The following is a 25,849-nucleotide window of genomic DNA, read 5'->3' on the forward strand; positions in this document are numbered from 1 at the left end:
TTGTGTTTTATTCCCTACCTAAATCACACAGGTTTGGAATATGACAGCAGGCCAAGTTGTAGTCTCGAAACCATCCATGTTTCCATGCTTGCTGTGGTTTTCCCTTTCCAAGTATAATGGAGCTTTTTTTAATTTTGAAAAAAAAATTTTAAAACTCAAGTACTTTGAGTCTGTAATGTTTGTTTTTGTAAATATATTTTATTTGCTTTCTGTCATTATTACACATGGCAGTCCTTTTGATTCTGTTCCATAGTTATTTACTTTCTCAATGTGCTTTTGTAATACTAGTGAATGTTCCTTCTCTGATTTACACTAGTCAAGAGTAATGGAGAAAGAGTTTCCACATCCTTTCTTTACTGTGTTCACAGAGCAAAAAAGTTGGTTACTTTTCCCCATGGCACTGCAAGCCTTTCATTTTTAGCATCTTGGCTATGTATTTAAGGAACAAAATGTCCAGTAGTGCCTGGTGGTTTTAGAAAAAAAAGAGAAGTTTAATCCAATCAACTTGAACAGAGAAGGTAGTGTGACTCTGGATTTTAGCTGCATCCATGTAACCATCTTTATTCATGAACAATTTGTCTTTTATAAAATAAAATTCAAGCTGAGTAATTTAGGCTTCCATCAAATGTTTGCTGAGAGCACAAAGGGCCTCTGTATCAGATGAATTTCAGTTGGTACATAACCAGTAATCAGTGATGGCTAGTGGTTATTGGTGTGAGGTTTTTTTTTGGGAGGAGGGGGGGAATAATATCACTAATATATTATTTAAGTTTGTGTATATATATTTGAATATTTGAATCTCAACTGGATTTTGTCGGAATAACAAACACGGTACACAGAAAAGTTGTAACCCTTTGATTCAAACCAAAAACCACTAAACTTATTGTTTTGTCATCTGTCCTTTTGTGTAATCTGTACTTTACTTAGACAATGTGTGCTCAGTTTATCAACTTCTGGTTTCATCTCCGAATATATTTTAGCAGAAAAATAATGATAAAGTAAATAATCCACTTTGCTCATGTTCACCACACCTTTGACTGAATCCATAACACACCTAGTGATTATGTATTACAGAAATGTCACCAAAATGGACTAGAATTTATTAGCCAATTGGAGCTCAAAACTTGGGGGGGTGGGGGGTGTCATGCTGTCTAATCACATCACACAGCTGTTGCTGATCAGCATGAACCTACAGCACTGGGCTCATTACAGTTAGCCCACAGCATTGCTTGATATCACTCTTTGTAATTTTTTTTTTGTGCAACCATTAGCGGTGCTGTTACACTTGGTTTAAAAAAAAAAATCACAAAGAATCCTCTTTAAAATGTTTGTTAACCACAGATAAGATGATGTGGATGCCAAACGTTAAACCTTATATTGATATTTCTTTTACCTTTGAAAGACGGAGGGCTTAGCCCTGCTAGCCCATTGATCTGAGCCACCCCGATGATAATTCAATTATAACTCATTAAATGAATACAGACCTTGCTACTGTCTGTACAGAAATACATGGCAAGTTTTTATAAATGATTAATAATAAATATTGAACTACAGATTACAAATGATTTTATAGATTCTTTATGACACATTCACTGTTTACATAAATCAATGTTTTTTTTGTTTTTTTTAAACTTATTTCTTCTCTTTAACTCCAACTGTCATGGCAAGTTTTGGATATTTAACTCAAATTTCTAAGTTTTGGCAAATTAAACAAATTAATCCATTGTCTTGACTGCTTGTGAGGTTTGTGTGTGTTCATTGAGCTCATGTTTATAAGTTGAAGTTCAAGTTGAGTTGACTCATGTTTTAAGGCAGTGGGCGAACTTTCATTTCTAAGTTTGACCAACTTGAAATTTTTTTGTGTTCTCTTTAGTGCAAGTGAGCATTTTTAAAAGAAATACAAAAAAACTTTTATGGATGTATATTTTAACAGGTTTCATTCTGATGTAATTTAAAAAAGGGAAAAAAGCTATGGTATCTGCCCTTAGATGTCATATGCATAAGTTTGTAGTCAGTGTGGAACTTAATACCTTGCCAGTGTAGATTGAATAGGACAGGAAAAAATATACTCTCACTTTCTTTTACTGGTAAGCAGCCAGCTGTATCTAGCACTTCCTTCTTTACAAATACTAATCATGTGGGTGCTGTCTTGCATATATCTTGAGTTTGAACTCGTGAAGTCTTTAATTACTCTGAAATCTTATGCAAAATTGTCATATTGTCTCCAACTGATAATGGCCCAACCTACATAGTATAGTGCATCATGTTTCAAACCTTGTAGAGAAAGAGTGCTTACATACTGTCAATTTAGCCTCTTTTTAGATTATTACAAATGTCTTTATTCTCTAGTAACACTATATTATGTTGTACCCTCCCCCATGTCATTTGTAATTTTAATTTTTTTTACATTTTCTATACTTTAGCTCCACTATAACCTATCCTATATAAATCAACCAGTGCCACTTAGAGTCTTTGTCTCTTCCCTTTCTACTACAGAGACTATTTGATCAACGCTGGCACCAGCTGAAGATTCTTGTCAGGCAAAGGCATGCCATCTGTTTTGTCGATGACCAGGTGATCCAGGAAGTGGATCTGGAGCCAGTTGTGCCCATTTTCATCAATGGGAAAACTCAGATTGCCAAACATTACAACTCTGAAGCTACGATTCCTGTAAGTATACAGTCTGAAAGATGACAATAGAGTTTGTAAACCTCATCTCATTATCTCTATATTAAAAATTCCAGAAGGTTTTAGTGAAATTATTACACTACAAAATGTCCATTGTGAATATGCATTTATGACATGCCAAGCAATACAATATTTACAGTATAATTTCTTTTTCTAACTTTTCACAGTTGGCAATCCAAAAACTGAGGCTGTATTGTGATCCAATGCAAAGTGAAAGAGAAACAGCATGTGAGATTTATTCTGTGGTAAGTGATATTTAGAGTGATAATTTGGTCACACTTGTGGAGTTTCTTTTAATACAATTGTTGCATATCTACCATGTTTTCTTTTATCTTTTCCATGTCAATAGGATGATGAAAGGGTAAGTTTTTTTCCCTCCATTAGTGTCCTGTGTGAACAGTTTTTGTGAGTGGATCAGCACCTAGCTGCAGCTTTCCCTTCCCCCTCAGTGTCCCACAAACCGAGAGGCACCTGAAGAAAAGGAAGAGTGTGACTGCAGTCAGGGGAACCCTGGACCATCCGGACCACCTGGGCCAAAGGTCAGCATTGCCTAGCTTTAGTTTTAGTACACACAAACACAAATATATTATGAACACTACTGTGTGTAAACAGGATATGTAATGCGTAATAATTTATCTGCAGGGTGAAAAAGGAGAAAATGGACTTCCTGGTCGTGATGGTAAGCCTGTGAGTACTCAGTTTTATTCCATTCAGAAAGAATAACAAAAACACACATTGATCATGAACTACAGTAATAGCATTTTGATTTTTGAAAATATTGTTCGAAAGGGTATCAAAGGTGAGCGAGGAATGCCTGGGGAGCCAGGTGCATTGGGGCAAAAGGTAAGATTTCAATAGTATCTAACGTCTTTCTAACGTTTTTGACAGTATGTGGTAATGTATGCCATGTTCTTGCCATAGTAATCAATGACTTGGAGTTCAAGAGAGCAAAATTGGCTGTGCTCCCTGTGGGAAGGATGACATTACTTTCCTCCCTGCCAATCAGTGCAACACTGGACAATCTTAGGCATCTGTGAACTCGTGTATGCAGAAGAGGGCAGATGGCATTTTCCTCCAAGTTCAGCAGGTTGAAAAGATGCAGTGTTTGGCTTCATGTGTAACAGAGGAAGCATGTGCTAGCCTTTCCTCGACCTGTTTTTTAGCTGTTGCGTCATAAAGGAGAGGTAGATAGTGTGTAGGAATTTGCAGATGATCAAATTGGAAGAAAATTGGACTGAAAATGCGTATATTTTGTGTACTAAACTCTTTCTTTGTTACTTCTTCCCTGGCAGGGTAAAGCTGGTTTACATGGACCCAAAGGTGACTCAGGAGTAAAGGGCTCCAAAGTAAGTAGCATCAAGAGAAAAGAGAACAGTTCTAATTTCATAATGATAGAAATTACTCTGAAAGCCCTGTAAGGATAGTGTACAAGTTGGTGTTAGTGTGATAAACCAGTGTTCTAGAAAGCAAAGGCTTAAGGCAAGTGCACTTTGTGGCAATCTGAATCCTGTTTCCCTGCTTCCAGTGTGTGACACCTCACTTGTTTTCTATGTACAGGGTGAGCGAGGACAGCGAGGGCTGCCTGGAAAACAAGGACCACCAGGACCCAAGGTAAGCGCTTGCTCAGAACATTGAAGCCAAAGTGGTTCTTTTACCATCTTTACAGCATCACGGTAGCTTTCTTAACATCCTGCCAATCTGGTCTGGAACAATGTTTTCCATAAGCCAAGGATTGCAGACTTCAGACCCACAGCAGAGTGGTGCAGTGGGAGTGTGCTGAGCCCATAATCCAAGGGTCAATGGCTCGAAACCATCCTCTGGTAGTTCTGGGTTCTTTGACGCCAATGTTTTCCATGAGTCAGGGAATGTGGGTTTGAGACCCATGTGGGGTGACAGGTGAGCAGAATGCCACACCAGAAGCGCGCTGGGGCCCAGAACCCAGATATCAAAACCATCTGCTGCTTTTTCTTCCCAAAATTCCCAGCAGAGACTATAAAATTCATCTGTCTATCTTTCTATCAATTTATTTGCTGAAGGCAGCTCATTGGCCCACCGTTGCCTGACCTCGAAAATTGTCCATAAGGAGGCCTGATTTTCAGTGCTCTGTCACTAGTCTGGCATTGATCAATGTCTTTGTATCACTTAGACAAGCACATAGACATTATGGGACTGAAATAATGCCCACCCCCAGTACCAGTTGTTGTCACAGTATGTTGTTCATGTCTAAGACTCACAACTCAGAGCTGTTTTGGTATCAAAGATCCTGGTAAGTGAATAAGGAAAAATCAGTCAATTTAATGGTTTTTTAACATTTTTCACCATGTTGTTCTTAAGCACAACACATAAAGACATAATACATAATGAAACAAGTGCCCTGACTTGTTTACATATATTCATTCATTTTCTGTACCCATGAGCTATCTCCGGGGTAACCCAGACACATTCACACTTCTGGGCTATTGAAAGTTGCCACATGACCTAATCCACATTTGGACTGGGGGAGGAACCCGGAGCATCCAGTGGAAACCCTCAAAGGCATGAGGAGAACATACAAACTCCAGACATAAAGGCTGCCAGTCACCCACTAGGCTCAAGCCCAGAATCTGCTTGCTGTGAGGTGACACTGCTAACCACTGCAACATCATGCGGCCTATGTAAATTCAGTACAAGTCTGTGTTTTCCTGTGTAAAATCGACTGGTTTTGAGTAGCAGTGTACATGCCTCCAGAGAAAAGTCTACTTACTTAAGTCGGGGTGAAATGATTTGTAAGCAATTTATGATAGAAATGAGGACGTGCTGACATTAAAGCCACACTTTGCAATTGTTTGACTTTGGCGCAGACCCAGCAAAGTATTTCAACTGAGCAAACCAAGTATACATAAAGTTCTGTAGCTGAGATGACAAATGGCTTAAAGGTGCCCTTCCACCAAAAATGTTTAATACTGGCTCTTTTTGAAATACCATAGTTCACTCTGAGTTTCATATGCATGCTGCATGTGAAAATGTAATTCTACTCCCATTCCCTGTATTAGCTTATTAAAGAAAATAGTCGGAAAAATGAGTGGATCAGAAAAAGCCATATGAAGTTACATCACTTCGAAAATTAGTATTCATGGCCTCGCCCACCTTGGCTTGCGACCGCCCACGGGAAGATGGCACGAGGAGAGAGACGCAATTCGCCCCGAGGCGCGGCGTGGTGCTCCGCATCAGTTTCGTTTCTAACGGCGGCTCCAGCCCGACTTTGCATGCTCGTAACTCGGGCAGGGAAGGTCCCAGCCTCGGCAGCCAGCAACCCCTGCCCTCTCCCGAACGAACCAGCGCTGCCAGGGCCCGTCAGCTCCCAGCCAGGGGACGCTATCCCCCCCCCACACCCCCCCGAGGTGAGCTCCGCTCTGTGCCTCGTGCCTTGATGAGAGCCGCTGCCGCAGGGAGTATTCAATTAAATAAATGAATGAATGAATGAATGAATGAATGAACGAACGACTCCCTCCCAGTCACACGCGTGCACACACAAGCATTCTGGTTGGAGAGAGAGCTCCCTTCCTCTGCTCTCCCTCCCCTCTTATAGGGCGCGGTCACTGGCGAAGACACACAAACACGCGTTAATTCCCGTCAGGTGCAGTGATTCTGCCACTTACCTTCCCAGGGCTTTCCACTAAGGCTCATACTAGCCAGCCATGACAAATAAGTAGCCAACGGGGGGGGAGTAAACACAAAATAAACTCCTGTGCATGCAGTTCCCAGGATTAAATGTATTTTCCACAGACCATTTATTTATTCACTTTACTCAAATAGAAAGTAAAATGGCAGTAAATCTTCTTTCTTTTCTTGCATATTGCATCATGAGGCGTTCCTGGCTTGTAAATCTCTTATTTTCAGTGCATGACACATTCACGCATCTGAGCATGCTATGAATTAATAACGACAACGGTCTGCAGTGGGGCTACACAATTAAACACTCAGCGAACATTTCTCCATTTGTGTATGAAAATACACTCCAATGACTCAGTTTGGTTTAATTTACAACCAACGGTGTCTTTTGATGCCAGCACGTAATTGAACAAGAGAAGACTGGTTTACCGGAGACAAAATAAGCGTTATCTCTGCTTCTGTTCCCTCCGACACACTACTGCCTCCGCCGAGTGCGCGCGCACACTGCATGTCGGGGCCGCGGATGAGTTACTCTCCCCTGATCAACGAAGTCGGCGGGGAATTTGTGGTTATTATTGGTACAAACAGCGCGAATCACAACTTAAATGAGTGCGGTTCAGTTTGACAGTATTGTCAGTCCGTTAGATAAACATTTAATTTTATTAAAATCAAAAATTAATATTTAGAGCCTGTAGGCTACAAAAATAATAGTCATTAAAGTAGCCAGCTGGACTTAATTGTGTAGTCGGCTGTATGGCCGGCAGCCAGCGCTTGTGGAAAGCCCTGACCTTCCCTGACTCCGCCCTCCATTCACAGACCGACGCTCGGCCATGCCCCCGCTGCCACATCTACATTGTTATTGGTCAAAACATCGATGTCGAGACCATGATAGCCAATCGAAACAGTTTTTACAAAGACACCCACATCCGCTTGTTCTGACCCACTGGAGGTAGCGTCACAGTGCTGTTAGCCAATCAGAGGTAACACGTTTACTGATTGCTGTTAGCCAATCAGAGGTAACACGTTTACATGTCATGAATATTAATGAGTAAGAGCTGAAATTCTGTCGTTCTCTCCCCACCCACTCATCCACCAAACTCGAACAGCCTGAAACAGGAGAACCACAGCATTTTTTTTTCACCAAAACCAGCTCACAGGGCATTCATTCATACTAGAGACCACCGCACAATTTATGAAAAAATGATGTAAGGGGACCTTTTAGAAGAAGCCTAGCAATTTTTGAGTGACTGCACTTTTTCAGTCTGGTGTAGCAGAGCCCCAGTGGCCTAATGGATAAGGCACTGGCCTTCTAAACCAGGTACTGTGGGTTTGAGTCCCATTTGGGGTGTGAGGTCAGCAGAGTGGTGCAGTGGGAGTGTCCTGGGCCCATAATCCAGAGGTTGATAGATCAAAACCATCCTCTGCTGATTCTTTTATGCCAATGTTTTCCATGAGCCAGAGATTGCAGGCTTCAGACCCACAGCAGGCATGAGGTTAGCAAAGTGGTGCACCGGAAGTGTGCTGGGCCCAGAACCCAGAGATCAAAACCATCCGCTGCTTTTTGTAGCCAGTTTTCTTCCCAAATTCATACCAGAGGCAATAAACTTCATCTGTCTATCTTACTATAAATTTATTCGCTGAAGGCAGCTCACTGGCCTACCGTTGACTGACTGACCTCGAAAATTGTCCATAACAGGCCTGATTTTCAGTGCTCTGTCACTAATTTGGCATTGATCATTGTCTTTCTATCACATAAACAAGCCCATCGACATTATGGGAATGAAATAAGGCCCACCCTCAGTACCAATTTTTGTCACAGTATGTTACTCATGTCCAAGACTCAACTCAGAGCTGTTTTGGTATCAAAGATCCTGGTGAGTGAATAAAGAAATATCAGAGTTGATTTCATGGATAGCTAACATTTTTCACCATGTTGTTCTTAAGCACAAGACATAAAAAGGCATAATACGTAATTCAGGGAAACATGTCCTGTTGACTCAGGGCAGGAAAAAGCAGAATGTCTGTCCTCTGGGAAAAAAAAAAACATGGAGAGGAAATGGACATTTTGCTTTTTTGTGTGGCATATTAAAAAAAGGGCATTGGGAGTGACAGCAGAAAAAAGAACACTATGGAGCACTTTATATGCACTTTTGCTGTTTATTTTAACCAAGTAGGTGCCAGATGGTGAACTGATTAAGCACCAATGTGCTGTTTCTCAACCCCCCCCCCAAATAGAGAAAGAAACAACCCCAGAATCTTCAAACATATTTAAACAATTCACTGATAAATCATTCAACATCTTTTCTTCAACAGCGACCTCGGGGTGACAAAGGTGAACAAGGACCCCCTGGTGAGCCTGGGCCAAAGGTAAGCATGCATGTATTATTCATAATTATAGCACACCTGATTTATTCTCATTCTGTGGTAGGCATGTGACCAAAAGTGGTAGAAGCAGACCAGTTTTATACCCAAGTAAAAGTGTTAAGTGTTGTGTTTAAAAAATAAAATAAAAAAGATAAAATAAAAAAAAATCCTTCAGTTAAAGAATAAAAAATTGCTTAAATTACCTTGAAGTACAAGAATAAAGAAAGCAAGAATAAAGAAATATTGTTACCTGAGATTTTGGGTAACAGTAACAAACTGAAGCTATATGTGTAATCTCTCAAATGTTAGCTAGCCTGTTGATAATTCCGATAATACAGCCTGCTTATTACTAGCATGTAAGCGAGTTATAATACAAATTTGCTGATACAAATACAAAATACAGCTCACAATACATATTTAACAATGCTGCATTTTTTGGGAGAGAAAAATATTGCTATTTAGTGTAAACATTCTGCTTACACATGTAAAATGTACATATAAATATTTCACCATTTTATTCATGATTTCACAGAAGCTAAAAATTTGATTGAAGCTATCAGAAGAGAAAAAATGAGGTAGAGTTGTGAAAAAATATGTATATCATAGAATTTTGAAATGTAGTGAGTAAAATCAATAGAAAAACAAGTGTTGCCAGGCAAAACAAACCTCACCCTTATGATGAATATGAAGGAAGATATGAGTACATGTGGCTACTGCTTATAAATAAATTCTGATACCATGTCCAAACAGTAAATATAGCGCGCATATATATATATTTTATACATACACACATTTAATCTATGAGGTAGTAGCCACAAAAATGAAGCATAATCCAAAAATGAACAATTTAAAAAATCATAAAATATACCAAGTGTCTGTACTTTATATTATTCTACTCTTACCTCTTACAGTTTTTGAAACTGCAACCTCTGAACTGAGGCTGACATACACACACTGTTGTCATGACCAAAACTCTTACAGTATTTCCCGGAAATGGCCTGATGCTAGAGCTCAGTGGAATGCACTTTCCCTCTGTGATAAGCATAAAAATGTCATCACATCTGATGAAGATTTTGGAGCGGCTCTTCCTCAGCCTCCTCAGAGCCCAGGTACAACATGCCCAGGACTATCGGCAGTTTGTGTACCGGGCAGGTGTCTGTGTGTAAGACGCCATCCTCTACCTGCTACACCGAGCCCACTTGCATCTGGATAAGGGAAATGGCACAGTGAGGATCCTCTTCTTGGATTTCTCGAGTGCCTTCAACACCATCCAGCCCCTGTTGCTTCAGGACAAACTGAACAGGATGCAAGTGGACCCCTGCCTGGTCACCTGGATCTCCAGCTACCTCACTGACAGGCTGCAGTATGTCAGGCTGAAGGACATCACGTCTGACACTGTGATTAGCAGCACCGGAGCACCCCAGGTCATGGTGCTGGCCCCTCTTCTCTTCACCCTGTACACCGTGGACTTCTGCTACAACTCGAAGCTGTATCACATTCAGAAGTTTGCTGATGACACAGCCATCATTGGGTGCATCAGTGATGACAGAGAGGAGGAGTATAGGAGCCTGGTGAGGGACTTTGCTGTGTGGTGCAACAGGAACCATCTGCAGCTCAACACCTCGAAGACCAAGGAGCTGGTCATTGACTTTGGGAGGTCCAGACCAATGTCATGACCAGTTCTGATCAAGGGAGTTGAGGTGGAGGCTGTGGATTCCTACAAGTACCTTGGACTGTGGCTGGACAGCAAGCTGGACTGGACTTGCAACACCAATCACTTATACAGGAAGGGACAGAGCAGGCTATACTTCCTTAGGAGGCTGCAGTCCTTTAACATCTGCAGGAAACTCCTGTGGATGTTCTATCAGTCTGTGGTCGCCAGTGTCCTGTTTTACACCATGGTGTGCTGGGGGGGGCCGCACATCCAAGAAGGACACATCCAGGCTGTACAAACTGATTAGGCAGGCCGGCTCTGTGGTCGGCGTGAAGCTGGACTCTCTGGTGATGGTGGCAGAGAATAGGTCTATGGACAAACTATTGAACATCATGGACGATGCGAGTCACCCTCTGCACACCGTCATCAGCAACCAGAGGAGCCTGTTCAGTGACAGAATGCTCCTTTCCAAGTGCAGGACGAACAGACTCAAAAACTCCTTTGCCCCTCATGCCATCAGACTGTACAACTCCTCTCTGGGGGGGAGGAGGGGTAATAGGAGGACAGAGGACGGGAAGGAGCAGTAGCCTAGCTTAACAATAAGCAATACTGGACAATGCGCAGTATAATGTACAATATCTTTCCTACTCAAAATGTTGGAGGTTCTATTTGAGACCAATGCCCATCTATCCTGAAAGTTTCATGAAGATTGATCCAGCCATTTTCCTGTAATATCATTTACAAAAAAAAACAAAGAAACCTGACCGAAAACAATACTTTGCTCCGCTTACTCTGTAGTGGGCAAGGTAACAATTGAAAAGCAGTATAGCTACTTGGGGTGGTGTAGTGGTTAGCACTGTCACCTTACAGCAAGAGGGTCCTGGGTTCGAGCCCAGCGGCTAACAAGGGCCTTTCTGTGTGGAGTTTGCATGTTCTCCATGTCTGCATGGGGTTGCTCCGGTTTCCCCCACAGTCCAAAGATGTGCAGGCTAATTGGTGGCTCTAAATTGACTAGATGTGAATGGTTGTTTGTCTCTATGTGTTAGCCCTGTGATGACCTGGTGACTTGTCCAGGGTGTACCTTGCCTCTGGCCCGTAATCAGCTGGGATCGACTCCAGCTTGCCTGCGACCCTGCACAGGATAAGTGGTTACAGATAAGGGATGGATATAGATACTTGAAAACCACACAAAAATACACGAGTATGTGAATTTTGTAACACTAACAGCAGCTGTAAGTTCCTTGGTATGTTTGTAAAGGACATAAACTAGGATATGTGTATCATGAAGAATCAAAACTGTGTTTTATAATTTATTATTCTGCACCATGATCATTTAAAAGCATTCAATACAGAATTGTAAATTATCTTGGTTAAAATGACAGAAATTATGATGTGTTTTGTATAAAATACATTTAAAATACTTGTATCAACTACAAATATACTTGAAATAGTGACAAATTCTGAATATACAGCATGTGAGTGATATCTGTGATGGTTTGCTGTCATTCCCAGCTGCCAAAAAGCAACAGTGCATTCACAGTGTGTTCAAAAAAGGTCTACACACAGATCAGGCTAGATTGTGCCAGCTAAAGCAAGCTTCTGTCAGCTGCATAATTAAAGCACATTTCTTATGTTCACTAACATGTTTCTCTGCATTTAACACTCATCACAATACCCACAAATGTTTTCACACTTTCCAGACACTTGGAAAATAAAGAACTGAATAGTCTAGACTAACTGTGTGTTGATTTGGACAGGAAGGTGTATGTGTGGGAGAAAGTAATAGTTGAATTCCATTCCCATCCTACTCCCCTTCCTCCTGGCTAACTTAGTATCCTAAGGGCAAAGAGAATTTATTTAATTATGCTTCATATGGCTCATTTAAGAACAAGTTGTTATTGTATTTGCATATCTCAGGCTTCCCCCCCCTTTTCCCCACACACAGGGGGAACCGGGCCTCCCTGGGAATGAAGGACCCGCTGGCACAATTGGATCAAAGGTCAGTCTGTTTTAAAAAGAGTTAAAATTAAAATAACAGAATGGCGTGTTGATAAAAGTGTGAACTTCATCAGTGTGCTCTGTGTGAATGATCACAGACAAGATTTTGTGGAGACTCGTATTTAACATGAATCAGTTTTAGACTCCTGGGATAGTAATTTCACAGTCATTAGCATCAAACAAGGCTCGCTGCAGTTCAACACAGTTTTACTGTGTGGGTGCAGTTCTGGTCTAATAAAATGTCTACCCAAGTTTAGGATGTATTTTTCTTACTAAATGACTACAGCTGTAAAATTAGCCACATGTAAGGGATTTGCATCCATGTATAAAATATGCACAGCAGGGGCGTAGCTGGGGGGGGGGTCCTGGGGTGCCCGTGACCCTCCCTTTGTTGGACCATACGTTTTTTTCAATAGCCGTATAAGAATATTAGAAAAGCGCGCACTGTAATTTTTCTAACTTTTTTTTTAATTTTTTAAACTAGATTGTCACCTCAGCCTCATTAGGGTTTCTATAACCTTGTTATGGTCTTCCTGTGGTTTGGGGACAAAACCTAGTTCTGCGCAAGTGCAACATGATCGCACTAGAAAGCATGGTCAAACTGCATTGGTTGACTAGGGTAAGATGTTGAGCCGCTATCCATACACTGCCGGATAAAGCTGATTTGGCCTAATCATTGTCCGACATCTCAACAGCTCGCAACATGAGATGAAAGAATGATGCAAAGACTGCATTATTTTCTCAAATGTATTCAATGTATTTTTTCATTTACAAACCTACGGGTATGTACTCAGGCTGCCAGTGTGTGACCCCCCCTTTGAAAAATCCTAGCTACTTTTTAAGTCCATCTGTAGTGCATGCATTGCGATCTTGATTTAATTTCATAACTTCTTGGTCATTTGGTTGTGCATTAAGAAGAGTTACTTGATTGAATTATTTAAGTGTGCTTCCTGTCATTAGAGTGATAGAGAGATGGGGTGTATCGCCTGAGGGAGAAACTGCCTCTGGGTGTGGGCACACAGGTGCCACAATAACTACTCTCATTTTGGACTTGTTAATAATGAAAAGCACATGTCTGGTGCGACCGTTAAAAAGTAATTATACTCAGCAGACCAATATTTTCACCTATGGTAGAAAACATTATATAACTGGCCACAAATTTTCTCTACTCTAACTTAAGCCATTCATAAAGATTAACTGGTAAATTGTTCACAGACATGTCTATTTATAAGACAATGCCTTTTCATCATATTGTAATGAAGAGTGCACATATTGTCACAATCACTTTGGATGCTTTTTCTAGCTTTTATTTTATTATTATTATTATTATTATTAGCAAACAGTTATAATGCTGGGCTGTATACATTGTATTCCCTCCAGTCTAGTTCAATTAGCCCAGCCTACTAAATTTACAAACCATCAGCCATTTTGTGACACTCCTTGGAGCCACAAAAACAATAAAATACATGGATTTGCCTTGTTATAATTTCAGGGAACATTTCACTCACTAATGAAGTCCAAGATCAAAGTCGATTGTCCAAGATAGATCCTTATTTGTTTAAAATACATGTTTGAATGAACCTCATGAAGATGATGGTAAGAAAAAAAAAAAGGCTGGAAAAGCTCAGGATGTTTTCCCATAGATTGTAAAGTGAAATTAAATAATTTAAATCATGTAAATATTCAGCTCAGATTCAACAAGATAAATCACATTCTCTTAGAGTGTAAAATACCATTTTTCATTAAAAAACACTTCACTCAACATTTTTTTTTAAACTTAACATTTTATTACTATCCTTTTTTATTATCATGGCAGCAGACAGATATGTACAGTAAGTGCAGGGTAAAAACACATTAGAAACACTTAATACCAAAACAGGCAAAATCATACACAGGAAACAGGAGATACACAGGAGTCATGCGATCAGCAAACAACTTGAACAAGGCAAAAGCTACAGGAGAGAGCAGGGCGACCTCAGACAGGGGAGACTTGGGACAGTTTGTATTCCCATAAATTAATTTCAGCCAATTGGGTTTTAGATTACATCAGATGTTAGACATTGCCCTTTAAAGTAACCGACTTCCTTTAGAGCCATGAAGTTGGACACTGCAGTAAGGTTTGTGCAGTTAAATATTTGTCAACCATAACTTGTATTTTCTACTTTGCCTTCACCTCCATTCTATGGTGTAATGTACACTGGTGAATTTGGGATTTGTTAGGAAAAAAAAATATGTAGCCTAGAGAGTTACCATATATAGCATTATTTATTAAACTTAAATTCTGGGGAAAAACATTTTTTTTAATCCTGAAACCAGAAAACAAGAAATAATTTCAACAACTAGGCAGACTTTAACAGCATGCAAGGCTTCTTAATGACACCGATAAAAATGTATAATTCACAGTCACTGAGTGGAAATGAGAGTCCTTATATTGTGTGTAATTGAGTCCAGGTGACTGTGATCAGTAATCAGGTGAAAGTGTGTGATGGGATTTGGAGTCCCTGGTAGCAATTTTTGTAGGCCATGTGGCATTATGGGATGTGGAGACATAAAATAGTTATTACTTCTAAGAAAAGAAAGAAAACTTTAGATAGACAATGAGGATTGCAGGCCTGCTGTTATGAATTATATTTTCTTACTGAAGAATTATTGCTGTTGTCTGGGGTAATTTAAAAATCGTAAATAGCCTACTTATTTAATTTTATGCTCTGTTTAAAAAAAAAAGAATCAAATATGGTTCTTATAGTTCTATGAAGTTTTAACTACTCTGATGTGAATAGGGACTTCTTAGGGAAGCTGGGTGAAGGAAGCAAATGTTGTCTTAAAACTTAACCCAATTGTGTCCTTGAACAATCTGACCAATCGAATGAAATAATGCAACAGTGCTATTTGATAAAACAGTTTAATAAACAATATGGTTATATGATGTTTTTTTTAGAAAATGCTTAATCCAGAATCCCATCTTTTTCTGACATTTCTGCCTTTACAGCTAACATCCATCACTAACTCTGTGCTGTATTGTACTTAAATTTCTTGTGTTATTTGATTGACAATGATAATTAAACTCTACCTCACAGAAGTTACATTTCTACTTTTTTTTGAAATGCAAAAAGCATAGATTTTCCTGGCCAGACAGAGGATGTATGCATACAGCAAAACGGTAGTACAGACAGTGTATGTGTGTGTATTCATGTAATGCATATGGATTATAGTGCTGAATGAGATCTACAGTGGTGCTTGAAAGTTTGTGAACCCTTTAGAATTTTCTATATTTCTGCATAAATGACCTAAAACATCAGATTTTCACACAAGTCCTAAAAGTAGATAAAGAGAACCCAGTTAAACAAATGAAACAAAAATATTATACATGGTCATTTATTTATTGAGGAAAATGATCCAATATTACATATCTGTGAGTGGCAAAAGTATGTGAACCTCTAGGATTAGTAGTTAATTTGAAGGTGAAATTAGAGTCAGGTGTTTGTCATCCCATTGATTGAAATCAGGTGTGAGTGGGCATCCTGTTTTATTTAAAGAACAGGGATCTATCAAGGTCTGATCTTCACAACACATGTTTGTGGAAGTGTATCATGGCATGAACAAAGGAGATTTCTGAGGACCTCAGAAAAAGTGTTGTTGATGCTCATCAGGCTGGAAAAGGTTACAAAACCATCTCTAAACAGTTTGGACTCCACCAATCCAGTCAGACAGATTGTGTACAAATGGAGGAAATTCACGACCATTGTTACCCACCCCAGGAGTAATCAGTCAACAAAGATCACTCCAAGAGCAAGGCGTGTAATAGTTGGCGAGGCCACAAAGGACCCCAGGGTAACTTCTAAGCAACTGAAGGCCTCTCTCATGTTGGCTAATGTTCATGAGTCCACCAAACAATGGTGTGCATGGCAGGGTTGCAAGAAGAAAGCCACTGCTCTCCAAAAAGAACATTGCTGCTTGTCTGCAGTCTGCTAAAGACAAGCCAGAAGGCTATTGGAAAAATGTTTTGTGGACGGATGAGACCAAAATAGAACTTTTTGGTTTAAATGAGAAGCGTTATGTTTGGAGAAAGGAAAACACTGCATTCCAGCATAAGAACCTTATCCCATCTGTGAAACATGGTGGTGGTAGCATTATGGTTTGGGCCTGTTTTGCTGGATCTGGGCCAGGATGGCTTGCCATCATTGATGGAACAATGAATTCTGAATTATTATGCCAGCGAATTCTAAAGGAAAATGTCAGGACATCTGTCCATGAACTGAATCTCAAGAGATGGTGGGTCGTGCAGCAAGACAATGACCCTAAGCCCACAAGTCATTCTACCAAAGAATGGTTAAAGAAGTTAATGTGTTTTGGAATGGCCAAGTCAAAAATCCTGACCTTAATCCAATAAAAATGTTGTGGAAGGACCTGAAGTGAGTAGTTCATGTGAGGAAACCCACCAATATCCCAGAATTGAAGCTGTTCTGTATCGAGGAATGGGCTAAAATTCCTCCAAGCTGGTGTGCAGGACTGATCAACGGTTACCGGAAACGTTTAGCTGCAGTTATTGCTGCACAAGGGGGTCATACCAGATACTGAAAGCAAAGGTTCACATACTTTTGCCACTCACAGATATGTAATATTAGATCATTTTCCTCAATAAATAAATGACCAAGTATAATATGTTTGTCTCATTTGTTTAACTGAGTTCTATTTTTCTACTTTTAGGACTTGTGTGAAAATCTGATGATTTCGGTCATATTTATGCAGAAATATAGAAAATTCTCAAGGGTTCACAAACTTTCAAGCACCACTGTATATTTACAACATGGAATTTTAGAGGTGATGGTTCATTGCATTTATCAGAAACATACATGGCTGCCATCCAAATTAGGATCAATTTCCTACTAAACTCTGAACACATTGTATTGCAGTTTTGGTATGTAGCGTGTGTGAATGTGGGTAGTGATGTGTGTTTTAACATGAAATTTTGCATAATGTAACTCCATATGCAACCCAGTTCCTTGAATTCATGTCCAGATTTGACAAAGCAGTGATAAAACTGAAATTCTCCTCAGTTTTAGTTATGTACTTTCAGGTGTGAGAAAAGAAGCAACCTTGAACAAACTGTTTTCAACCCAGTACTACTGTATGTCTGATATGCCTGAGCTGTTTGTGCAGTTGCTAATTGGGTATTTTAATTTAACACTGTTCATAATTTACAAGATTGCAGTTAGGGAATTGACTTAGTATATTGTATCTGAACAATTAAGTGTCCTTTATTTCCTTGGGAGGCATTATACTGTGCATCGGTTGTTCAGAGTCTTGTTTTATAATAACAGCAGTAAATACACTGTGAATACCAACTGCACTTAAAATGGAAGTTTATATGCTTCATTGACACAGTATTGCCTTAAGCACTGTGTATTTAATCATTATACCTGTTTTCATACCCCTGCCTTTACATCTGCTTCTCCCTCTCTTTATCTCTTCATCCTGTACCCTCATTTCATACCTCACTATCATTATATCTCCCATCTTTCCACCCTCTTCCTACATATTATGTTTCACTCTTCCAAACCCCCATTATCCTTCTATCTTGTGCTCTTTTTACAGCATTAATAAAAAAAGAGAAAGATAATGATTTGAAAGAATATTTTGTTAAATTTCCTTGCTTTAAATCCAACCATTAATCTCTTTAAAGCTTAACCTCTATCCACCTTTTCACTATCTCTCTTTTACAAAGTTGCTTTAAGACATTAGTTCTTATTTTCAGTGGAATCGCTTTCTCTCAAAATCTTTCACTTTATTTTGTTTCCAGGGGAGTCTATTTTTCTCTCTCTGCTGGTCTGTTTCATTGTTACACTGTTCAGTTTCATTGTTCATTATAACAAATCAGCAATGTCTTACTTTGTCTTGTTCAGTCTCTCTTCACGTGCGCACACCATTTACGTCTAACCTATATTTGTGTAATTTTTACTTTGACTTGTGCTAATAATGCCAAAAATTACTACTCTGATACCTAAAGTTTGTCTTACTCTCACTAAAGGAAATCTGAAAAACAACTTATCTAACTTGCTAAATTAACTAAATTGGTTACACTTTTCACGTAGTTCTATCATTGGACATTTTGTCATGAAATTGACCATGATGTAAGTCCAGGTTTTCTACTTTTATTTAACAGCAACAACAAACAATGCAGCAGAGAAATAGGAGGAAGAAGGTAGTCCCATAATCAGTAAACAGCCATATACTTACCGAAACTAAATCAGTAATCATGCAGCAGGCTATGGTCCAACACACTCAAGACAGGCAGATAACAGTGGCTTGGAATAATCATAGACACGCTGGCAGGGGCGTAGCCATCATTTTAGAAGTGAGGGGGACAAATTGTTCAGAGGTCTATTGAGTGATTTATCATCCTCTCGCATTCAATTGCACCTCTCCTTAGCAGCTAAAGAACCACATAACCACAAACAGCACAACACCAGGGAACCGACTTTAGTTCTTTAAAATGATATACTATCAAAATCTAAAGTCAAAATCTATAAAGTAAAATTTATAACTACAATTAAGAATAGTAGTAGCGACATATGTAGCTAGTTATATTCTCTTCTCACCTGTGACCCTGCATAATCATCCCTGTTGGCCTCTGGTCTACTGTCTCCTCTCTCATCCTGCTCTTTCTATTGTGGCAATAAAGATTAAAAAAATATGTGGAAAACAACATTTTGAAACAGAATTAGGAATAACGTAATCAGCAAATTCATGTACTTGAAACTTTAACTACCACAAAAATAAAATTAAATCTTTACAAAAATAAGTCAAAAGAACACAAATACATTTATATTCTTATTTTCTACCCAGACGTTAGTAATCTTAGAGTAGCCAAAATAGTAACGTTACTCAAGTAAGAGTAGTGTTACTTTAGAATAATATTACTCAAGTAAAAGTAAAACGTATTTTGCAACAAAACAACTCTTAAGAGTACAATTTATCCAATAAGTTACTCAAGTAAATGTAACTGAGTAAATGTAACTAGTTACTACCGCCTCTAAGTTAGCTAACTAGCTTAACTAACTAAATTGACATCTATTTGTCATCTTTTAGCTAAACATTATCAACATTCAACAGCATTACTCAACTTACATGGTTTGTTTGGAAAAAACTGTCTAAAGTCTTTAGCCTCTTGGCTGGTTTGCTGAACATACAGAAGCACTGCCCAGATCTGAAGTCACACCAAAGATACTCATACAACATTTTCTAAAGCGTTTCTGATCACACACAACAGCGGTGTTTGTTTGCCGCCTTAGCTCTGCCTGCTCATGATGCGTTTAGAGGCGGCTCAGAAAAACGCGTTTCCACATGTTAAAAATGAATTGAGTGGTTGTAATGGCTGTAAAAAAGTGCGGGGGACAGAGGGCACAAATACGGGAAGTGCAGGGGACATGTACCCCGTGTCCGCTACGCCCATGCACGCTGGCCTCTCTTATCAAGTAGGTGTTTCCACCCACAGAAATCACTCAATGTCTCTTGTTTTTTGCACCATTCTGTGTAAACACTAGAAATTGTGTGAAAACCCCAGGAGATCAGCAGTTTCTGAACTCCTAAAACCAGTCCATCTGGCACCCATGGCACACCCATGCCACAGTGAAGGTCACATAGATCACAATTTTCCCCATTCCCATGTTTCACGTGAACATTAACCAAAACTCTTGATTTGTATCTGCATGATTTTATTCATTGTGCTGCTGTCAAGGGATTGGCTGATTAGATAACTGCATAAAAAAACAGCAGGTGTATGGGTGCACCTAATAAAATGACCAGTGAGTGTGTACTGTCCACACACATACACGAATCAATATTAGTGAGGTCTAAATGAAAATTTCCACACATCAGTGGAAGAACCTCATGTTGTTAATGTGTGACCAAATCAGTTCACAGCAGCTTTTTTAGGACAATGTGCGACACCCTGATAACAAATTACTGATGGCCATGATTGCAAAGTTTTAATTGCCTTAATTTAAAAGACAAAATATGCAGAGAACTGTGTTTAAATTGGTGGGGCCTGAATGAAATGTAATTACAGTATAGCAGTAATTTTGTTAGAATGCAGGCACTTACAGATGTATGCACAGAGGAGAACAGATTGCAGAATGTCAACAAGGCCAAGCCGAGGGACTGGAATCGGTGTCAGTAAACTAGCGAGGGTTGGGTGATCAGCAAACAACATAACGTAGGAAAGAAAGAGTGAAAACATGGAGGAAATAGCAAAGGGTCAGAAATATAAGAGGCAGTTACAAAAGATACAAGGCTTGGTATGAACTGAACTAGCAGGATAATACTTCACAATGGTGTGCTTGTTAGGGGAGCTTAAATAGAGGAACAGGTCATTAAGGAAATGAGAGCCAGCTGAGATTCAGTAGGCTGGAGACAGAGGGCGCTGTGCATTTTGGGAGCTGTAGTCCGGAGTGTCCATGTTTGTAGTTCATTCCTTCTCAGTAGGTTTACTGACAGAACCCCCCTCGAGGAGCTACCTCAGGGAACTACATTCTTTCTGGGATGACCCCTACCTCTGGGTGCTGGTTTATTAGGATATTGGGCATGGAATTCCTGCTTAAGAAGGGGGTCAAGGATGTCCCTGGACTTGACCCAACTTTGTTCCTCAGGCCCGTATCCTTCCCAATCTACCAGGTACTCAACTTGGCCTCCTCTTCGTCTCGAGTCGAGGATCTTGTTGACCTGGTAGATGGGCTCTCCCTCTAGATTAAGTGTAGAGTGTTCCTGGGTAGGTGTGTTGCTGGCAAGGGGCCTTGGGATAGCAGGTTTTAGGTGTGAGACATGAAATGTGGGCAATACTCGGCTGGGGGGGGGTTCAAGACAGTATAATACTTCATTGATGTGGTGCAAAACCTTAAATGGCCCGATGTAGCGTGGCTGGAGTTTTCTATGGGTATTGGTTTCTCTCAGATTCTTAGTGGCCACCCATACTTTGTTGCCAGGGAGGAAGTTAGGAGCCTCTCCTCTATGCTTATCTGCATATTCTTTGTACTTGGCGCAGACTGACTCTAGCCGCTGATGGACCTCCTCCCAGATGGTTTGACTGTGTTTGAACCAGTCAGTCAGATGGCTTGTACCTGACTGGGTGCGTTGTCCCAGGGAAACAAGGGTGGTTGGTAGCAGAGTATGCACGGAAATGGTGTTAGGTGGGTGGCTGAGAGTGTTTAAGCGAGTTTTGTGCATACTCGGCCCAAGGAAGGAAGCGCACCCAGTCCCCCTGGTTGCGCATGCAATAGATCCTTAAAAAAAAAAAACACCCAATCTCCTGGTTTGCTCTCTCTACTTGGCCGTTGGACTGAGGGTGATAGCTGGATGTGAGGCTTACAGATACTCCCAACCTCTCCATGAAGCTTGTCCAAAAACATTAAATGAATTGGGGTCCCTGGTCACTAACTATATCTTCAGGGACACCATAGTACCTGAAGACCTGCTGAAACAACAGCTCTATGGTCTGAGAGGCTGTGGGAATGCCTAGCAATGGAATGAGTTTCAATGCTTTAGAAAATCGGTCAATAGTTACCATTATTTGCCTTGAGAGGGAGGGAGATCTGTGATAGTCAATTGCTAGGTGTGACCAAGGTCTTTGGGGAATTGGTAGAGGGCATAGATTGCCGTGTGTGTGTGTGTGGGGGGGATTCTCGGAACCTTTGGTTGAGCACATTTGGAGCAGGAGACAATGAACTGGTTGATTTCTGAAAGCATATTCTCCCACCAGTACCTGTTCCTTAACATCTGGTGCATGCGTTGGCTATTTGGATGTCCAGTGGCAAGAGGTGCATGTGCCCAGGTGATGAATCTGCTGTGAAGATGCTTGGGTGTGTAGAGAAGGCCAGGTGGGAGATGAATGGGCAGAGTTTGAGGCTGTGACTTGCTTATTTCCTTGTCCAGTTCCCAGGTGATGGACTGTACGAAACACTGTGGTTGGATGATAGGATAAGAAACCAAGTCATGATGGGATGGACTGGACGCCCTGGATAGAGCATCTGCCTTGGTATTCTTGGAACCTGGACGGAATGGAATTGTGAAGTCAAATCAGGTGAAGAATAATGCCCACCTGGCCTGACGTGGATTCAACCTTTTGGCTTTCCTGAGACATTCTAGGTTCTTATGATCTGTGAGGAGTACAAAGGGGTGAGTGACTCCCTCTAACCAATGCCATTACTCTTCAAGGGCTAGTTTAATAGCAAGCAGTTCTCTGTTCCCCATGTCATAATTCCTTTCTGCTGAAGTTAGTTTCTTAGAAAAGAAGGTTACTGGGTGTAGCTTCTGTTTTTCCCCAAAATGTTGGGACAGGATGGCCCCTACTCCAGTGTCAGACGCATCTACTTCTATGATGAATGGCTTTGTAGGGTCAGGGTGCTGGAGTATGGGTGCAGAAGTGAAGGCCAGCTTAAGCCGATTAAAGGCTTCCTCTGCCACTGGGTTCCACTGTAGGCGTTTAGGACCCTTCTTCAGCAAGGTGGTTAGAGGGGCTGCCAGAGTGCTAAAACTTCGAATGAACCAGCGGTAAAAGTTTGCAAAGCCCAAGAATTGGTGAAGATCCTTTATAGGGTGTTGGCCAGGACGATACAGCTGAGACTTTAGATGAGTCCATGCTCACTCCTTCAGCGCTGATAATATAGCCAAGGAAGGAGATCCTACTTTGATGAAACTTGCATTTCTCAGCCTTCATGTAGAGGTTGTTTTCTAGTAGTCACTTGAGAACTGCTCTGATGTGTTCCTGATTACTCTGGACATCTGAGGAATATATAAGGATATCGTCAATATAAGCGATGACATATCTGCCCAGCATGTCCCGTATCACGTCGTTAATGAAGCATTGGAACATGCTGGGTGCCAAAGAAAGGCCATAAGGCATGACCTGGTATTCGAAGTATCCAGCGGAAGTGTTGAAAGCTGTTTTCCATTCATCACCCTTCTTTATCCTGATCAGATTGTAAGCACTGTGCAGATCAAGCTTGGAAAAGATCTTCGTGGATCGGAGTTGTTCCAGAGCTGCTGGGACCAGGGGATAAAGATACTTGATGGTGACCTGGTTTAAACCTCTGCAATCGATGCAGGGCCTTAGTCCGCCCCCTTGTTTCTCCACAAAAAAGAAACCAGCAGATGTGAGAGACTTGGAAGAGCAGATATATCCCTGTTTGAGGGCCTTCTGAATATACTCCTCCATGGCAGCATGTTCCTTTTGGGATAGGGGATAAATACAACCTCGTGGCGGAGACAAACCTGGCAGTAAGTCAATAGCACAGTGCTGTTCTAAGTCAATAGCACAGCACCACAGGCCTGTGTGGTGGTAGCCTGCAGGCCTTCCCCTTACTGAAGACTTCTGAAAGGTCCTGATAGCAGTCAGGAATGTTGTCCATGGAGACAGGTTGAGGACTTTCCACAGAGGTGGAAGATACTATGACCTGGGGATGAGAGAGACAGCTCTGGAAACATATGGGTGACCATTGAAGGATTTCTTTACTTTGCCATGAAATAAGAGGGTCGTGAAGTTGTAGCCAGGGATATCCAAGAATAATGTCATGATCAACAGTTGTCATTACATACAGTGAGATGAGTTCCTTGTGCAATGCTCCTACTTGAATCTGTACTGGTTGGGTACATGAAGTGACCAGCCCATTGCCTATGGGTCCTCCATCGATGGTCCTAATGCTGAGTGCACTGTGCAGAGGGGTGGTAGGCAGGTTGAGCTTCTGCACGATGGTACTACTGAAAGTTCCCCTCTGCCCCTGAATCAACAAAAGCAGATAGGACATAAGTGGAGGATGCCACCTTTAGCAAAACTGGTATCTTCAAGGACTTTGAGTTGAACTCTCTCACCAGACTTGTAGATCTTACTGGTTTCTCTGCTGAGGATTCATGGGCTGGTCGGATCGGACAGTGCTGGATGTTATGTTTGGGGCTCCCACAATAGAAGCATAACCCCTCGTTGCGTCATCTAGCGCGCTCAGCACGGGTCAGCCTAATGCGTGAGACCTCCATAGGTGAGCTGTCCTCTGATGGCTGAACAGGCATGGTACAATCGTGGCTAGAGGGTCAGTGCTTTAACAGTTGGTCGAGACGAATAGCTAGGTCTATGAGGGAGTCTAGAGTGAGGTGAGGTTCTCATCTCTACAGGCCAGTTTGCTTATGTTTTCAGGATGTAAACCCTGGCGAAAGACTGCTTTCAGAGCTGGGTCATTCCATCCACGAGCGGCTGCTAGCATCCTGAAGTCCAGGGCATATTCAACAACACTTTGAGAACTTTGAGAGCTGGCGAGTGGGCTCTCTCCAACCTCTATCCCCTCTGGTTCATGGTCAAACACTCTCTTGAATAGAGATAGGAATTGTTTGTACGACTTGTTTTCTCACCACCCTTGTTCCAAGTGGCAGTAGCCTAGCGGAGCGCAGTGACAAAAGGCAGAAACTTAGCGATTTTATGCTCATCAGATAAGTTTGGCATGGCGGCGAAATACATAGAGCATTGCAGTAAAAAACCTTTACCTGCAACGACATCTCCAGCGAACTTCTCCGGAGTGGGAAGTTGCAATGACGGGTTAGGAGGAGACTTGGGGTGCGCTAGGAGGGCCTGCAACATCACAGTTGCGAGCTGTGCCATCTGAGTGCTGAGATCGGCGAGCATCTGTTGATGTTCTCCCAGCAAACGCCCCTGCATATTAAGAGCAGTCTGTTTTGTGTCCTCTGCTAGATCCATGTGGGCGAAGTATCCTATTAGAATGCAGGCACTTACAGATGTACAGTGGTGCTTGAAAGTTTGTGAACCCTTTAGAATTTTCTAGATTTCTGCATAAATATGACCTAAAACATCATCAGATTTTCACACAAGTCCTAAAAGTAGATAAAGAGAACCCAGTTAAACAAATGAGACAAAAATATTATACTTGGTCATTTATTAATTGAGGAAAATGATCCAATATTACATATCTGTGAGTGGCAAAAGTATGTGAACCTCTAGGATTAGCAGTTAATTTGAAGGTGAAATTAGAGTCAGGTGTTTTCAATCAATGGGATGACAATCAGGTGTGAGTGGGCACCCTGTTTTATTTAAAGAACAGGGATCTATCAAAGTCTGATCTTCACAACACATGTTTGTGGAAGTGTATCATGGCACGAACAAAGGAGATTTCTGAGGACCTCAGAAAAAGCGTTGTTGATGCTCATCAGGCTGGAAAAGGTTACAAAACCATCTCTAAAGAGTTTGGACTCCACCAATCCACAGCCAGACAGATTGTGTACAAATGGAGGAAATTTAAGACCATTGTTACCCTCCCCAAGAGTGGTCGACCAACAAAGATCACTCCAAAAGCAAGGCGTGTAATGGTCGGCGAGGTCACAAAGGACCCCAAGGTAACTTCTAAGCAACTGAAGGCCCCTCTCACATTGGCTAATGTTAATGTTCATAAGTCCACCATCAGGAGAACACTGAACAACAATGGTGTGCATGGCAGGGTT

The 25,849-nt window shown here is 41.0% G+C and overlaps 1 protein-coding gene across 1 annotated transcript in view; it reads left to right on the forward strand.

Moving 5' to 3' along the window:
* The window catches only part of si:dkey-225n22.4 (collagen alpha-1(XXI) chain), a 122,419-nt gene that overhangs the window by 12,279 nt on the left and 84,291 nt on the right, over positions 1–25,849 (forward strand). Inside the window, exons 5-14 of the mRNA XM_060920849.1 lie at positions 2,497–2,670; positions 2,856–2,933; positions 3,038–3,049; positions 3,138–3,227; positions 3,331–3,375; positions 3,478–3,531; positions 3,981–4,034; positions 4,246–4,299; positions 8,653–8,706; positions 12,303–12,356. Coding sequence (XP_060776832.1) covers positions 2,497–2,670; positions 2,856–2,933; positions 3,038–3,049; positions 3,138–3,227; positions 3,331–3,375; positions 3,478–3,531; positions 3,981–4,034; positions 4,246–4,299; positions 8,653–8,706; positions 12,303–12,356 — 669 coding nt within the window. The remainder of the gene's footprint in view (positions 1–2,496; positions 2,671–2,855; positions 2,934–3,037; positions 3,050–3,137; positions 3,228–3,330; positions 3,376–3,477; positions 3,532–3,980; positions 4,035–4,245; positions 4,300–8,652; positions 8,707–12,302; positions 12,357–25,849) is intronic.

The sequence above is a fragment of the Neoarius graeffei genome, chromosome 5 (assembly GCF_027579695.1).
Source record: "Neoarius graeffei isolate fNeoGra1 chromosome 5, fNeoGra1.pri, whole genome shotgun sequence".
In the NCBI taxonomy this organism is placed as follows: Eukaryota; Metazoa; Chordata; class Actinopteri; order Siluriformes; family Ariidae; genus Neoarius; species Neoarius graeffei.